At 42.9% G+C, this 16,556-nt stretch overlaps 1 protein-coding gene across 5 annotated transcripts; it reads left to right on the top strand.

The window, feature by feature from the left end:
• The first annotated feature begins 2,630 nt into the window (after positions 1-2,630).
• Positions 2,631-15,980, top strand: LOC124311160 (NAD kinase-like). Of its 5 annotated transcripts, none has more exons than XM_046775506.1 (10): positions 2,631-3,228; positions 10,487-10,570; positions 12,089-12,218; positions 12,296-12,490; positions 12,618-12,720; positions 12,814-13,011; positions 13,246-13,403; positions 13,904-13,986; positions 14,749-14,894; positions 14,964-15,980. In XM_046775506.1, exons 1-10 carry the CDS (start codon positions 3,044-3,046, stop codon positions 15,026-15,028), a joined length of 1,347 nt encoding a protein of 448 aa, XP_046631462.1. In that variant the 5' UTR covers positions 2,631-3,043; the 3' UTR covers positions 15,029-15,980. The 5 variants fall into 5 exon arrangements, with proteins under 5 accessions (XP_046631462.1, XP_046631461.1, XP_046631463.1 ...); XM_046775505.1 differs by lacking the exon at positions 2,631-3,228 and adding an exon at positions 7,566-8,445; XM_046775507.1 differs by lacking the exon at positions 2,631-3,228 and adding an exon at positions 8,674-9,149.
• The last annotated feature ends 576 nt before the right edge of the window (positions 15,981-16,556 follow it).

A 16,556-nucleotide genomic window follows, 5' to 3' on the forward strand; every position in this document is an offset into this window, starting at 1 on the left:
CGATAAATCTTTTCAGCCGAACAGCCGCAAAGCTCCGACGATTTCCCGTAGTGAAACCTGGCACAACATGCCAAACCAATCGCCGGTGATAAGTAATTATTGAGTGAAAATCTCGTCCCATTCTTTCTTTTCACTTTGGTCGTATTCTATCGGCCAGCCGAATTCGATTCCAGGAAAAGTTGCCCATCGGCGCTCATCGAAAGCTTTTCTCGACAAATAAGCGGAAGCCAAAAAAAAACAAAAATTTACTCTTCTTCGAACTGCTCCGTGCGCCGAAGATACAACAACAACAACTAGATACATCTTAATCATTTGCCCAGGAAAAAAGCAAACAATCACCTGCAAAACAATCCGGTTTTATCTTCTGTTTCTTTTCGCCATTCTACCCATTGACCCATTATTATCTACATATGTAAACTAATAACATGCACGAAAACAACACACAAGTCGGAATACAATTTTTTTTTCCCCCGGAAAAAAAACAACAAATTAAAATCGATCGGAAAACGAATGTTTCATGTATTTAGATCACGGCCTATTTTCCCGTCAATTTATGACATGTCATCTGACAGTATATAGCGGCGCTCATTCACAGTTGTCTGTCCGGTTCGTTTTTGCCTCCCGGCAGAAGGTGGCTGCCCCGGTGTCTTTCTCTCTCTCTTCTCTTTTCCAAAAAAAGCCATTTTCTCATTTCTATCTAAGGGTATTTCGCCAACTCCCGAAGAAGAAGAACAGGAACAACAACAGCGTCTAGGACCTGTTCCCTTTGACTACAGGTCGAGTCCAAGTATAGCCCTACTTATCGAATAACTTGAGCAGCTCGCACGCTCAAATGTTTTTCTTCTTCTTTCTTATATTGCTGACACGACACGACTGGCAGGCTCGTTATTATGCGCATGCACAATAAACTGACAGCGGCCATAAGAAATGCCTTCGTCTTTTGTTGTAAACAAATAAAAAGAAGAAGAAGAAGCGCGGGGAAACAACGAAAAAATCGTTCATTTGAAAGCTAAACTTATTAGGAATAAAAAAAACGGGATGAAAGGCTAAACGCCGACGCAAACACTAATATTACAAAACGCCAGGCAATAAGATATAGTATATAGTAGTAGTTTTATAGCTGAAATAATGTGCCATCTCTCAGAATTTTTATATTTCTTTCATTTTTCTTTTTCTTTTCTGAATTGGTTCTACAGTGAAACAGTTGGCGAGCGAACAAAAACCCCACGTTGTTTTCATTTCTTGTTTTAGTTGCCATATTTCTTTTGAGTTTTTTTTTTTTTCTTCTTTCTTCTTTTTCTGACTTCCAACAGTCAGCAAGACAAATTGAAACGATTGTTGACGAGAAAGTTCGCGGGAGCGGGAGCGGGGGGTGGTTGGCTTTTCTTCGTTGAACGCGTTTTATTGAAAGTCGCTCACGGATGTGCGCGGTCGATTAGAATATGGAAATTCCCGGTGGCAGGAGGAGGAAGGAGAATCTAAATTTGATGTGAGATCATCATTCACGAAGGAAACGCACCACATCAGACCTGAAATAATACAAAAGAAAAACCAACGCACAATCTGTTATATATGTATACGGCCATCATCTCTCTATCTACCACGACATAAAAATAATAAAAACCGCTACACAAGAGAGAAATTTGAATGTGGTAATTGAAAAAATAAAAATAAATAAAAATAAAAACAGATGAAAAGATAACAGACGGACGGAAGTTGCATTACTTTTTTTCCGAGGGAGGTGGCGGGTGATGGATCGCGTCGTCTACCCGCGGATGATTATTCCAGAAATATTTCAACCGTCTCCGCGATTGGGTTTTCCTACATCTGTGTATCTTTTTCTACACGCGTGTTGTTTTGTAAGAAAGGAAAAAAAAATCCCCAATTTTTCTTTGTGTCTAGCGTGAAATGGTGGACCATATTTCTATATAATATCTGGTGGTGGTGGTGGTGGTGGTGGTGGGTGTGCGACGACGATTCGACATAGCGCCATAGTCGGTGATCCGGCCGCGGTCTGGGAAATAAAGGAGGAATCGAGGGCGTATGTTATTATTATTATTACATGTGGGACCGGTTGGTATAGTGGAGGTGAGCTGTAACCACTGCAATATAATCTCCCCTATGCCCCGAAACACACCAAGTGAGAGAAAACAACACACACACATAGGCATTTATAAATATAGCAGATGAGAGACCGCATTCGATTCGCACTACTACCGGCCGTATAATCAATTCAGTTTCCCACATCGGCCGGCCACTGTACAGTATTTTTTGTTTTTTCGTTCACGCCCTTAAGGCAGTGAAGCTACTACTATCCTGTACGTATGTATGTATACACATCTATACGAAGCAATCTCCGCTTTCTACGTTGACCTTTGCACAGCAACTGCCGGCAGCTGCCCATCATCAAAAGTCTTGGTGATGAGTTTTTTTTTTCAAATTCCATAGTCGTATCGATTATTTGCGGTGGTTGCGATTTGGTGTAGATCCAAATCCAACAGGTGCCAGGTTGTACAGACAGTCATCTCGTCGTCGACAAAGATCTCCCGTGTCGTCCGGGGCGGACACACATAAAAGAGCGTCGAAATGGTCGAGGATATCACACAAGAGTTTGAGACTAGCTGGGCTCCGCACCCACAGTCGCAGTGGCAATTTGGTCATCGAGGAGAAACGAGTGAGAGAGAGAAAGAAAAAAGAAAGGGGAGAAAGAGAAAGAAAATAAGAAAGAAGGAGGTGCAGACTGCAGACGGGAGAGTTCGTGTGTAGCAGCAGAGCTGCTCCCTGCTGATTCCAACTGTGCCAGTCGTTCTGTCAGTGCCGGACGGGCAGGAAGCAAAAACCCCACAGTCTCTTCTGATTTTCTCTTGCTCTTTTTCTCTTCTTATTCTTGATTGCTGGACTGAACCATTCGAAAATTCCAGGGAATAAGAACAAGCTGACTCTCTCGTCCGTTATTCATTTCCACCCCCAAAGTGCATTCAACTCAACAGTTTCTCAGTTTGACCAGTCAACAACAACCCCCCCAAAAAAGCTCTTGTCGAAAATGATGGAAGGAGATTTGAAACTGGCCCAGGCCCTGGCCCGAATCAGTACCAACAATTCGAGGAGTAACAGTCCGGCCCGAACTGGCAGTCCCAACCCGGGAGCGGACGGCGGCGGGACGGCGGCTACCGACGACGCCATGAAAACGCATGCGTCCATGGTCCTGGAAAAGATCCAAGGCTTCAGGTGAGTGAGTAGTAAATATATTCCATTACACCTGGACAAAACTGTTGAACAAAAATTCCCCTGCCCGTTTCGGTGTCGATGGGCGAAGAGGTTGTCAAAGTTTCTCCTCGGCTCCATTCCAAATCGGGTGCCGGGACACACTGTGCAAACAGCACACACGAGAGAGGCTAGCTGGTCGGTCGTCATGATTCACGCGCACTTTTCCCTATAGATAGCGGCTGCTGGCCGTTTCACTCTCTCGACTCACGCGCACCTATGAATGAAGCAATCGCTAACCTCATTCGCCAAAAAGATTTATACCGAGAGATTCCCGTGCCGTGAGCCTCGTCTAAGTAGATAATCATTCAATTTGCGGGTACACCAACCCGTCCCCTCCAACCAAAACACACAGCAACGGTGGCTGGCGTTCACAACCTCTTGTTGCTTATTCGGTGCGGAGGGGGGGGGGGGGGTTGTTGTGTGTTGTCTTGGGGGGGATAACAACAATCACCAGCCAGAGTCAAGTACTATTTCTCGACTTTATTACAGCATGTGCACGCCAGATCGTGACAAAGATGGCGTGCTGTTCCGGTGGAGAAAAATCCCGACACAGCAGACGCGCCCTGGCACGTCTTTTTGCCCGTAGTTATATTAGACGTACACACATTTACGTTACGACTCCTCCCTTCTCTACCGACAAGTTGGGGGCTCCCATTAACCTCAATCCGACCTCATAGTCTGCGGCCGCCGTCCGGGAAACACACAAAAAAAAAAAAAAAATAAGAAAATGTTTTTTTTTCGGTTGGCGCTCATTTTCAATTGACTTAACCTCCCGTTGCGATCATCTCGTTCCTACACCCAGCGGGGGTGTTGAACACACTGAGCGCATAGGAAAAATCTCCCGAAAAAAAAAAATTATTTAGGAGCTCGGGAAGATGTTTGGCCGCGCCGCGAGGAGGCCACCACCACGTCAATTGCTCCGTTTTTTTTTTTTTCGTTTTCGGGAAACTGAAACGCGCGTTCAGTAAAGCGTTAATGATCTATTCCCGGTTCGAGTCGGATACATAGCCCGCAGCTGCTGCTCCTTTTATCCCGAGAGAGAGAGAGAGAGTCCGACTCGATTGGCGTCTAATATCAAAGGCCCCTAGTAAAAAAAGAAGAAGGAGGCAGACAACCGACAACTCTCCTACCATAAGGGATCGTGAATCGTGTGCACGCCGACCTTGTTTGACTTTGAATGGTGGGGAGTATTGCAGTCGATTAGATGAGCAGCTCACGAAGTCGTTACGAGATCAGACAATCGATACGGGAAAAATAAAAAAATATGAAAAGCCCCGAGGGGTTTTGGGTGAACAATGAGGAAAAAGAGTAAACGAGAGAGAGAGAGAGAACTAGTACTCATATGCGTCCCTCAGATGCTGCGGTCGATATATAACGCGGCGGAGAGGAGGGATTGAACTGTCAACAGTTTTTCACGATAAAGAAGAAGGAAATCTCTCATCGTGAATATAGGCGGTACAGAAACATAATGGTCGCCGCCATTTGCCACGGATCCTCCATCTCCTTCTTCTTCTTTTGAAGAAAAAAAACAAGTCAAACAAGAGCCCGGATAAGTATGGGAGGCTCCACCTCTGCACACAACTCTTCCAGATGCAAATGTACATGTAGACGAAAGCTTTTTCTTTCTTCAAGGCGGACGAGAAGCCGGTCTTCTGTGCGTTGATTCTTCTTCTTCTTATTTTCACAATAGAAAGCTCAGACTAGCGTCGAATCGGGGACAAGCCAACCACTAATCATTTCTATACTCCTAGTTTTGCATACTATATCCTCTCCCTGCTGGCCGTTTTCATTTCTCTCTCGCAGACGTTCATTTTGGCGATGGCCAGACCGAGTGTGCGTTTGATTCTAACGTCCGTGTCAACGCGGTTGCCCAGCATCTGCCGCCGCTACAAAGTCACGTCTCTCGCGTCCGACCGCCCGTAATAAATGTAGGTCTCTCTTCATAACCGTCTCAGTTGATGGCTGCTGCTGCTATACCATCAATTATCACGACGGTCGACGGCCGTCAGCACGAAAGAATTACGAAAAAAATATCAAATAAAAGAGCGGCGCTTCTTCTTCTTTCCTGTATCGGTCGTTATCCATTAGCCGTCATCAAAGTCAATCTATCTTGAGCGCGCAACACACATTTTCCTTTTTTTATTATTATTATTATTATTATTTGGGCGAGAAAACGAGTTCCCTTTGGACGTATACGGCGTGATCAGCATTCCGGCGTGATTTTCAAACATTTGCATTCGAACACTCCATCAAGAGCATATACAGAACAGACTATACTTTCACCTCCGCAACTGCAGACACACACGCAGAGATTAAGTCGGCAAGATTAAGATATCAAAAAGGGGGACTGCCATGGGAAAAGAAAAAAATAGACGATTGAGACACACGACGACGATGGAAATAATTTAGAGGAGAGAGAAAAAAAAAGGTGCTGGACGCTTGGAATAGAATGAAAAAAAGATTTCTAATTTCTTTCTTTTTCTTCCTATTCGTCGGTGGGCGAAAGCAAAACAAGAATTGGAACACACAGTTCCTTTCCTTCTATCTACCCATTTTGACGGCATTTTATTTTATTTTTTTTTTTTACCTGGTGGGAGGTGTAATTGTGTTTTCAAAATCGCTGGGTCAGTCCCCAATAATAATCGACGCTGAGCTATTATCACGTCAAATACTATATATAATAAATACCAGATTGGCGCTTTTCCTATTTCTTTTTTATCATTCGGACTGTTTCAACTCTCCGAGGCAGATTTACCAGCGACAAACAATAGAAAACTCGTTATATAACCATCATTCATCTTTTGCGGTTTCTCAACCCACGTAATATTGTTCATTCCCGTTTTTTTTTATCCCTCCAATTTATTTGTTGTATTATTGCGCAACTCGCTTCTGGGTTTTTTAAATAATGAATCAAGAACTAAGCGCCATCTATTGAATTCTTTAACAAAAATTTGAAATCGAAATTCATTTGACCGCTAGATGACTTCAATGAGCAATTCCAGTATTATCCGGAATCAAAGTGGTGCTGGCGGCTTGGCTGGCGGAAGTCAAATTATTTTACCGATCAATAAAAATGGCAATTATTCGAGCGGAACGAAATCAATCAGCGTGAAAACAATAAAACGCGCACACACACACACAAAAAAATTGTTTAATTTTTTTGTGCATCGACAAGGTTAAAGCGATTGGCCTTGCATTTGGGTTTTATTTTTCTTCCGGAAAAAGGCCTGACTTGTCAAAAAGGAAGTAATTTTCCAACCTTTACAAAAGAAAAAGAAAAGAAATCTACGCACAAGCCAAAACGTCAAGATGACGATCACACTTGGCACAACGGAAATAATGTTGGAGGGCTTTGTGTCGACCTTCCCTGTAGCTTGTCAATCCATTTTGATTCGGCACAGTCAACTGGAAACGAAACCCCCTCAAAGAATTCCAGAGACACATAATAAACATAGAGGAAAAATGGAAGCTGTCAGGAAGGTTCAGCCTCAAGATTTATTGTCGGGTTGCCACAACATTTGCGATTGCGTAGTCGAGGCTCTACAGAGGAAAGAACAGCGGACGATCCAATCATGCGAGTTGCAAACGCGGTGAGTCAGACACAATTTTCTGTTATTACCATATTATACAGCGAGAAGGATACAGCACAGTGTGTTGTATACATAACATATACAACCACACACAGATAGATAAAAAAAAAGGAAACAGACGGCATTGTACGAAGGTCAGAGAAAACCAGCCACACATTGTGTGTGTGATGGCAACTATATCCAACGAGCGAAATTGCTGCAACCGATAAAAATGTGTGTGGGGGAAAACAACCAAATTTTTACGGCGAATTTGTTTTGACTTTTTTCCTCAATTTACCAGGTATATGAGATTACAGAGAGAGGCAATTAAAAGTCGAATTGCTCCACTTGGATGAAATAAAAAAAGGAAGATGTGCCGTCAATGCCAAGGGCTTATAAGAGCTGTACAACGAAATATCAGTCCTAAACTGATAACCACAAGTTTGTTATTTTTATGTAACTCTGATAAAAATAATGTACATGGCAATTCTCGGCCGACAGTCTTTCAAAGCGCTTCGGACAGTTCAGGACTTTCATTTTCGTTCTCGCGGGATTATCGTTGGGCGAATGAGAAAAACAAGTTGTATCAAATAAGACTTGATCAAAATTGTGTGCTACAACTAACATTCCGAGGGGGCAATTCCAACAGAAACATTTCCTCTTGGGCGTCCTCGTGAGTGTGTCTTGTTTTCGGGTCTCTTTTTGATTTTATTGTAATGAAAGGGGAGAAAGAAGAATACATGCAACATTAGCTCAAGGGGAAATCAAAAGCTTTTGTTTAGTACCGTATAAAGCCTGAAAAAAGGTGTATGGACAGACCTGAGAGATAGATAGAGAGAGAGGAGGCCACCAATGCTAAGGTGTGTTTTAACTTTTCCCTTTTTCTTATTCATTTCGCCTAGACAAAAAAACAAACTCTCTCTGTTTTGTGCGCACGGTTGGTCACAGTCGGCTCCGGTGTCTTGTTTTGATTGGAAAGCTCCCGCAGCTCCCTGGAACGTCGTCCCTTTTGCCTGTGCGTTCTCTACTCCACTGTGTCAACCGACATTCTTTGATTGTTTCCCTACAACTACCCCACCGTCACATTCAGAGAATTCTTTTATATACGTCGTTTCTGTGAGCCTCAGGAAAATTTCTAATCGACGAGAGAATAATATTACGAGAGACAAATCAAGTGGCCGCCCGCAACGGACAATTCAGTCACAGACTCGACGTCCACTGCGCAAGAACCCACAGAATCTTGTCTGTCTGTCGTGCGTTGCGCTAGTTAGTGCGTGAACTTTTTGATTGATTTTTGTGGCTTTCCGATAAAATAGTCACGTCCCACTTGGCTTACGATGATGGTGAGGTGCGACTCTAATTCGTCCGAATCTGTCACGCATCAGACTCACGCTGACGGCGGTCACTTTGCTGGCGGCTGGAAATCATCGCCTTCGTCTGCTATTTTAAATAATCAAGTGACGTCTCCCGGTGTCACACATTCGATGATGATCACCGATGCAATCCCCACGACGACGACTGGAATTTGGCCGCTGGACTTGGAAGGTCATACCCGTAACATTCGACCAGACTCTGAGCAATTCTCCCGCTCAAGATCGGGAACTTGGCCGTAAGTCATTTGACTTTCGAACTCTTTCAAGAATGATCAAAAACAAAAAAACAAGAGAGACTTTCCTTTTTTCCAAGAAGTTTTTTGCCATCCCTCACAGCGAAAATTTTCAAAAAGGAAAAGAAAAAAGAGTTTCTTTCTCTTTGAAATATAAAATAAAAGGGTTTTCAATGACGTCACAGGACAGCGACAGCTGACAGGGCGCATGACTTGCTCTTTAGCAGCTACCCGCTGTCAGTGTCAGACGAGAATATTTTTATTGCCGACGTATTTCGTATTTTGGATATTTTTTCGTTTTTAATTGCCAATTCTTTTGTACATGGCAGCCTTCTTCTCGTTTTTATTCGACGTAATATTTCAACGTACAAACATTTCCGAGCGTTTTTCGCATTTTGATTAGCCACAGTCTTAATATTACGTCAAGGTCGATGTGCAATGAAAAGTGCAACACTATATAGCCTTGTAGGGGATTGGAGAAGTGAACGAGCCGGGATTCTGATTTAATAAAGCACTTGGCTCTATCACCGTTTAAAAAGAGATTCAAAACGTTACGCAATGGACTGTCATAAAAAATCAATCTCTCCCAGTAATGTGGATCAGGTGGACAATGTGTCACTTGAGTTTTCCAACGGTCTCAGACTTGGTGATGAGGATGGTGCCTGTCTGCACGATGCCAGTCACCAGTGCAGGTGCAAAGATGACAAGTGAGTACAGTGTATATTCTATTGATGTGACCCAGAAAACAATTTGGTTAAATGATTGGATTCCTTTGATTTTAATTTTTATGTGTCTGTCTTGTGGTTTTGCTTGAGGGCAGCAGCTTGAGGGGGAGGAGGTTTTGTCCTCTGGAAAGCACAGCTAAGGGCAACTCATAGCCTGCAGGGACCTTTTTGACTCGGTGACACAGCAAATTCCCAACCACAATTTTATGGATCACTTACTGTAATGCTTCTTTTTTTTTTCCCTGGGATATCCAATCAGAGTTGGAGTGCCAGATTGAAAGGAATGTGCAGTACAGTACACCTGAACTCGAGTGAACTTGGGAGTCATGTTTAGCTTGAGGACATCAAATTAGGTTGACTGCTATCTATCTATAGGCACTGCCGACACAATATGAAACCCAGGTATTTCCTTTCAATCCGTTCATCGTACGAGGCCGTGACCGAAACGAATGAAAAGTCACGCCAAGGGAAGGAGGAGCAGGGAAATTTCGGAGAGGGGGGGGAGTTCAAGCGTCGCGTTCAACTGAGGCCTCGTCCAGTCACTTGGCGCCCACCAGTCGCAACGGTGAGGACGTGTGAATTTTGTGGCCAACTGTCAACAACAGCGAAACGACAATTTCTTTTGAAAATTCCAAAGTCCAGTCGTCAATATTCTTCGATTTTGTAAAAAAAACTAATTTGGGGCAGGAGAAAGTGACAACTCGAGAAATTAAAGTGAACCACTTAACACTTGCGTGAACGATATAAAAGATCCTCGAGGTGAACTTGAACGCAAAAATGGCCGAAAAGAGTAAACAGCATCTGAATGGCAAAGTAATGGGGGATCATCCACTTCAGAAATCGGCGGTGGAGGCCATCAAACGCGAAGCTGTTAGGTTGTTGCTATGATTTCCACTTTACTTTAATATCTGTACAAAAATTTGAATTTGAAATGTGGGTTTGTTTTTTAAGAGAGAGAGAAAGAGAATGTGTGTGTTTGTTTGGCAAACCCAACGGCATCATCTTTGCGCGGATTGTTTACTATTTGTTTCGTACCTCGAAGGATTTCTCTCTCTCTCGTGCACTCCAAGGTCGCAACAACAGGCATCTTGAGCGAGAGAAGATTTTCGGCGATTGTTTTGATGGTGGTTTTTTTTTCTCGATTGCGCAGTCCGTCCGAACGGACCGTGACACCATAAAACCGCGAATCGAAATGTGCACAACGCCGAAACGAAATAAGAAAAATCAAATATGTGTGACTGACCTGTTTATTTATTTGACGTCTTCTTCTGTTTTGTTTTTTTTCTTCTTTTTCGGTATTTGATCCATCGATCCAACAGGAGGACGCGATCGCTGAACGCACCCAGTCCCATCCAGCAGTTCGGACCCTGCGGCAGGATCATGAAGAATTCCGCCATGGTCATGTAAGTTTTGAATTTCTTTCCTGAATCAAAAATGAATGAAGTCAGTTAGTTATATAGTCCCAACATAATTTCCACATCTGTGTTTGGAATCTTAACGAACAAAAGAAGGAGTAAGGATAATGAAATTTATGTAACACAATCGACAGCTTTCGCCGTGAAAGAAAAGAAGAAATGAATAATCATTTGACCCAGAGTCGTAACGGGAAGAGAATGTGGGGGGCAGATTGGGTCAGCATAGTCGTAACGCGAATCGTTTGTATGTATAGAATAGAAACATAACTAATGGTAAAAAAAAGAAGAAAGGGAATTTTGGGTTTTATTCGTTTTCAAGGACAGTTTTCATAGATTTCACTCGACGTTTCTTTCGTCAGCCAGACCCACACGTTGATGTTGTTTGGTTGTAAATTAGCGATGACCAAGACGCAAAAGTGGAAAACGGAAAAAAAAAAACTTTCGCCGGACCCAGACCTTGAACTTCGCCTACACTGGCGCTGGAGCGCGTACGAACGGAGTGTGCGCTTAGTTTTCATTTCGTGTGTTAGTTCGGGTTTTTTTATTCTTTTTTTCTTTCTGGTGTATATTTATGAGCGGCTAACTAAGTAACAAGTCACCACTATCAGCTAGACCAGCAGCGGTGTGGTTAAAAAATATCGGCCCACTTTTACCTCTACAAGATTTCTCCTCCCGCGGGTATAACATTGACAGCCTTTCGTGTCGCACTCATTCACCTATGATGGATTCCATTGTTTGGCTTGTTGTTTTTTATTTTTTTTTATTTTTTTATTTATTTATTTACAACCTTTCAAAGGAGACTTATTAATCCTACAGGTGAATGAGACGGAAAGGTTTTTTCCCGTTACTCTACTCTAATCATCGAGTGTGAAAGAGAGTTACTGCGTCAGAAGCTCCTGGAAGGTGAAAGTGTCGTTATTTTAGACGCTAGAAATATTCGAACGAATTAAAGAGGGCGGATTATTTTGAGTAGCCAGGAGAAAAAACAAGAAACAAAAAAGCAAGAAGCAAAAACTTCAAAATTGTACGGGTACCCCACAAAGCGCTGCGCGTTCTCATTCATCCAAATAAGCCAACCGCCCGCCCGCCCGCCGCCACCCCACCGCTAGTATTTTCCTTTTTGTGTGTGGCGGTGGGGCGTTGTCAGGGACGGTAAGAGCACTTTTGGCCGGCCCACCGTTAAGAACTGTGACTGACTTGCAAGTAGAATTGAGAGAGCGCTGGGCGAGCAGTAGATAGAGGAGAGGATAGTATAGGTGGATTGTACATAAGACGTTCGTGTTGAGTTGTTTGTGTCCGGCGTGTTTGCTCACGGCTCGTCAAAGGCACACGCACAGCGCCGTTAGCTCTCGAAATGAAGATCGAGACAAGTCCCAATCAGAGAATTACCTGGTAACATTTAAAAAACAACAAACGACGCTATTGTTTTCTTCTGATAGTATTGGGTTGTTTTGGTGATTGATTTGTTTCTAATTCACTTTTATTTTAATTGTGTTCAACAAACAGGACGATTCAAGATCCAGCCAGTCAGCGCTTAACTTGGTACAAGCCTCCATTGACGGTGTTGGTCATCAAAAAAGTTCGCGACGCCACCGTTTTGTCTCCGTTCGTGCAACTAGTCAAATGGCTGATTACGGTAAGTCTTTTTTTCCTACAATTCAGTTTGTCTCGATTCAAATCGAAATTCACGGATTGGTTTTTTGTTTTTCACAGGAGAAACGGATGGTGGTGTTTGTGGAGCACTCGGTGCTGGACGACCCGCTGCTCAGCAACCAACCGGGTTTCAACATGACGCGTGACAAGCTCATGCCGTTCCGCGAGGGCAAGGATGATCTCACCGACAAAATCGACTTTATCGTCTGTCTTGGAGGCGATGGCACTCTGCTCTACGCTAGCTCTCTATTCCAGGTAACGAAATACCTCCCCAACAACAACAACAACACCAACAACACGAAAGCATTTCTCTCTTTCCTTGTTGAATGTCAAGGCGATAAAAAATGCATTACAATTTCATAATGGACGCAATTGAATTTAGCAATCGGTGCCTCCGGTGATGGCCTTCCACCTGGGAAGTTTGGGCTTCCTGACGCCCTTCGAATTCGTCAATTTTGAGGAACAGATGATTAACGTACTAGAAGGTAATTCACTTTTCATGGCTAAATACTTCGATTCTGGCCAGATGAAAGTAACCAACCAATTGTGTGTCGTGGTTTTTTTTTTCCTTTTTCCAGGTAATGCGGCGTTGACGCTGCGGAGCCGATTGCGCTGCATCATACTGCGCAAAGATGAGGCGACGGGCAAACCCACCAAAGCGCCTACCAGTCTCCTCGTTCTCAACGAGGTGGTCATTGACCGCGGGCCGTCTCCTTACCTATCCAACATCGACCTCTACCTCGACGGCAAACACATCACCTCCGTCCAGGGAGATGGTACGTGTCGAGAGTAACTTAAAGTGATCCTGACCACCACCTATTTTCTTCCAAAAAATAGATGAAATAGATAAGACAGATGGGCTGCATCGTTTTGACAAACAGTTTGGATAGTGTGTGATGTTTTCCAAATGTTGTTCTCCGCTCAGTCTATAGTCGATAATTATAAGGGGCAAGCCGTGGGTGAAAGCTTCCAAACTCTTAACAGACTCACGCTCTCTTTTGTTGGGACAGGTTTGATTGTGTCGACCCCGACGGGCTCGACTGCCTACGCCGTGGCGGCCGGAGCCTCCATGATCCACCCGAGCGTGCCAGCCATTATGGTGACGCCCATTTGCCCGCATTCGCTCTCCTTCCGACCCATCGTCGTCCCGGCTGGTGTTGAACTCAAGGTATGTTGACGTTGGCGTGATTTAAACACCCAAAAACAAAAAAATTCGATTCGTCATAATTAAAAGAAAACAGGAATCAGTTTTTGACTTTTGTTTTATCGAATGGGAACGGAAAAACACTTTGAGGGGTGGGAGGGGTTATATATCCATACATAATTTCTTTTCACGTGTCTCTTTTTCCTCAAAACATTCCTTCACGCTATAGTGGAGAGAAAAAAAAAAGAAAAAGGAGGCTAAAAGTAACAGTCTCATTGAAAATGTTTTGGGGATTGAGAGTTACGGTTTCACTTGCTTGAATTTCTTTAATCACTTTCACTTGCTCTGTTTGCATTTCCCATGTCCTTAAATTATCATTTAATTGAGTAAGGGGGGGTAAGAATTTATTATTTTATAATTCAATGTGAAAACCAAAAACAATTACTAAAACCCAACAAAAATCCTCCCAAATTGTTGTGTATGTGCGGCGCGTGTATGTGTGCGTGTTATATATATGACAACAGATATCGGTATCTCCGGAGAGTCGCAACACGGCCTGGGTCTCCTTCGACGGACGCAGCCGCCAAGAGCTCAAGCACGGTGATAGGTGGGTTTGTCTTATCCAAACGAAAAAACAAAACAAAAAAACAACTAAAAAAAAACAAAAGACGATCCCCCTTACATAAAACAAACAACTTGTACATACAAAGAACGTACTACTACTCCCCCACTGCACACCATGATCAAACCTTAGCCCTCCCCTATCAGTGATGAGACTGCCTTAACCCAACTAGAAAAACAGCCTGGTGAAATTGTGTTCAAATCATGTCCTTAATAGATTGAGAATGTTTTGACATTGACGGAACAACAAGTGTGAGCCCAGGCCGTTGCTGTTGTTGGCTAGTTGTTGTTTGTGCTCGGCGGGTTGCATGGTTATGGGCTGATACGGTGTTGGCATATGCGTGTGTGTTTTTTCTCTATTGTGCGCGTGTTGTGTGTTTCGTTTGTTTTTGTGTGGGTTGTTGCGCGTTGCGGTGCGAGGTGCGGTTCTCTCTTGGTTAGTAGTAATGAACTGTTGCTGCCTACTGCCGCAGGTGACGCTCCACCCCGATGCTCGCAACACGGCCTGGGTCTCATTCGACGGGAGACATCACCAAGAGTTGAATGTCGGAGATAGGTTTGTGCAATAACCCATCACTTATATCTCTCTCTCGCTTTTGCTTCACCCATTTTCGAACCTTCGACTCTTTTCAACCCGACCTCAACTCGACACACGACCAAAAAACAAAGAAAACTAGCTCAAATTGCTCGTCCGAATTTGGTTGTTTTTCTTTCTAATTTGTGTTTCTCGCTTTCCCCTCCCTCCTAGTCTGAGGGTTACGACATCCATCTACCCGGTGCCGTCCATTTGCGCCCAGGACCAAATCACCGACTGGTTCGATTCGCTGGCTGAGTGCCTGCACTGGAACGTCCGCAAGAAGCAACGACACCTGGACGAACTTTCCGATCTGACTCGTATGTTTGACACCCTTTTTTGATCAAAATCTAGAACGCAATAATGAAATTCGAGTTGCCCATCTGCAGGTTCTCATTCGTCGTCCAACGATACCCTCGACTCGTTGGATCGACCAGACGCGCTCGACAGTTAGAATGGGACCAATCACCGACCGCATTTATCAACATCACAAAAGGCTTGATGCAACAAAAGAAGAAAAAAGAAAAATGGAAAACGGAAGATGTTATACACAACAATGCACTTTGCACCACCCGAAAATTGTCAAGGATTGCTGGGGAAAAAAGCAGAAAAGAAGAAGAGATTTTTGTTTTATTTCCTTTTTTTGGAAAACGAAATCATTTTTTGGGGGCTACATTTTTTTTTTCCTGTGAGCATTTTGATCGAGTCTGATGAAGAGTTGATTTTTTCCCATCATCGATGAAACATGTGTTTTTTTCTCACTTCCTTTTATATAGATTTATATTTCTCTTTGAAACAATTTCACACAAGTGTCGCAACGAAAATATCCTTTAAAGAAACCACAAGAAATATCAAAAAAGGAAAAAAAAAAAACGTTCGTTTTTCAAATTCTTGTACGGGACCATTCCCTCGCCCAATTCTTTCGCCCCTCTTAAGAAAATAGGAGAAAAAGAGGCTCTCTTTGCGCGTTTTTTTCTGGTCTTTAAAAAAAAAGAAAAAATTTCCCTGGATTTAGTAACGTTGTTGTTTTGTGTACAGGTGAACCGATATACGTCAAACCTTGCCTTAAAAAAATAATTCAAAAAATGCAAAAAAATAACACAGACGCTGCAAACTAAAACAACAACAAAAAAAAAAGGGTGGAGGAAACTATTTTTGTGTAAGATGAAACTGGCGACATTGCCACTAACGGTTAGATGAGGAAACCGTAATTTTTTTTTTCACCCCGAGTTATTATAGAAAACAATTTTTTTTATCTCCCATCTGCATAGCCCCAATTTTTTCATGCTCTTATATTTTTCAAAGTTTATTTTGGATGAACGTGCGTGAATCATGTTGGTCTTTCTCATATTATAGATTTAGTAAAAATCTGAAGTAATAATACACATACCACAGTGTTGCTCTTACATTGTTTGTTTTTTTTAATTTTTTATTTCACTTCCGGCAATTTCCGATACTACGGTCAATTTTTTGTTTTTTAGAAAGTTCCTATATTTTTGTTGATCGCTCGTCACACTTTGACGCAAGTTCTCGTTTCTGTTTTTTTTTTTTTTTTTTTTTTTTGTGGAATAATCTCGAGATATTCGTGGAAAACGAATCATATCGAGGTGGGCGGTATCACGTTGCGTAATAGTCCTGGCCCCCAATGACCAACCATGCCAATAATATCGACGATTACGTAACGGTAATACGAAACTACAAATTCGAGCAAAGCTCAGATATTCTGTTAAAGATGACACGACAGTTTTAAAACCTGTTAAAACTGTTGTGTCTCGATTTTCTTGGGAAATTTAATTATAAAAATGTCAATATCCCTAAGGTATCGTTCCAGAAGAAAAAAAAAAAATGTCGAGTCTGTGACCGTGACTAACTCGTCGGAAGTGTTACCACAGCAACTGAGGTAATCGGTCGCGGTAGCCCTCCGTGAATTTCTTAAAAGCAAGATTGATTTGATTAGGTGGCTTGTTACGCAACTCCCCTTG

Source organism: Daphnia pulicaria, chromosome 8 (genome assembly GCF_021234035.1).
Source record: "Daphnia pulicaria isolate SC F1-1A chromosome 8, SC_F0-13Bv2, whole genome shotgun sequence".
In the NCBI taxonomy this organism is placed as follows: domain Eukaryota; kingdom Metazoa; phylum Arthropoda; class Branchiopoda; order Diplostraca; family Daphniidae; genus Daphnia; species Daphnia pulicaria.

Excerpts from the sequence above, each read along its gene's own strand:
- LOC124311160 (XM_046775505.1), top strand. The coding sequence starts at position 8,174 with ATGATGGTGAGGTGCGACTCTAATTCGTCCGAATCTGTCACGCATCAG. Across the intron at positions 10,571-12,088 it reads AAGAATTCCGCCATGGTCAT|GACGATTCAAGATCCAGCCA; the intron begins GTAAGTTTTGAA and ends TTCAACAAACAG. Across the intron at positions 12,219-12,295 it reads TAGTCAAATGGCTGATTACG|GAGAAACGGATGGTGGTGTT; the intron begins GTAAGTCTTTTT and ends TGTTTTTCACAG.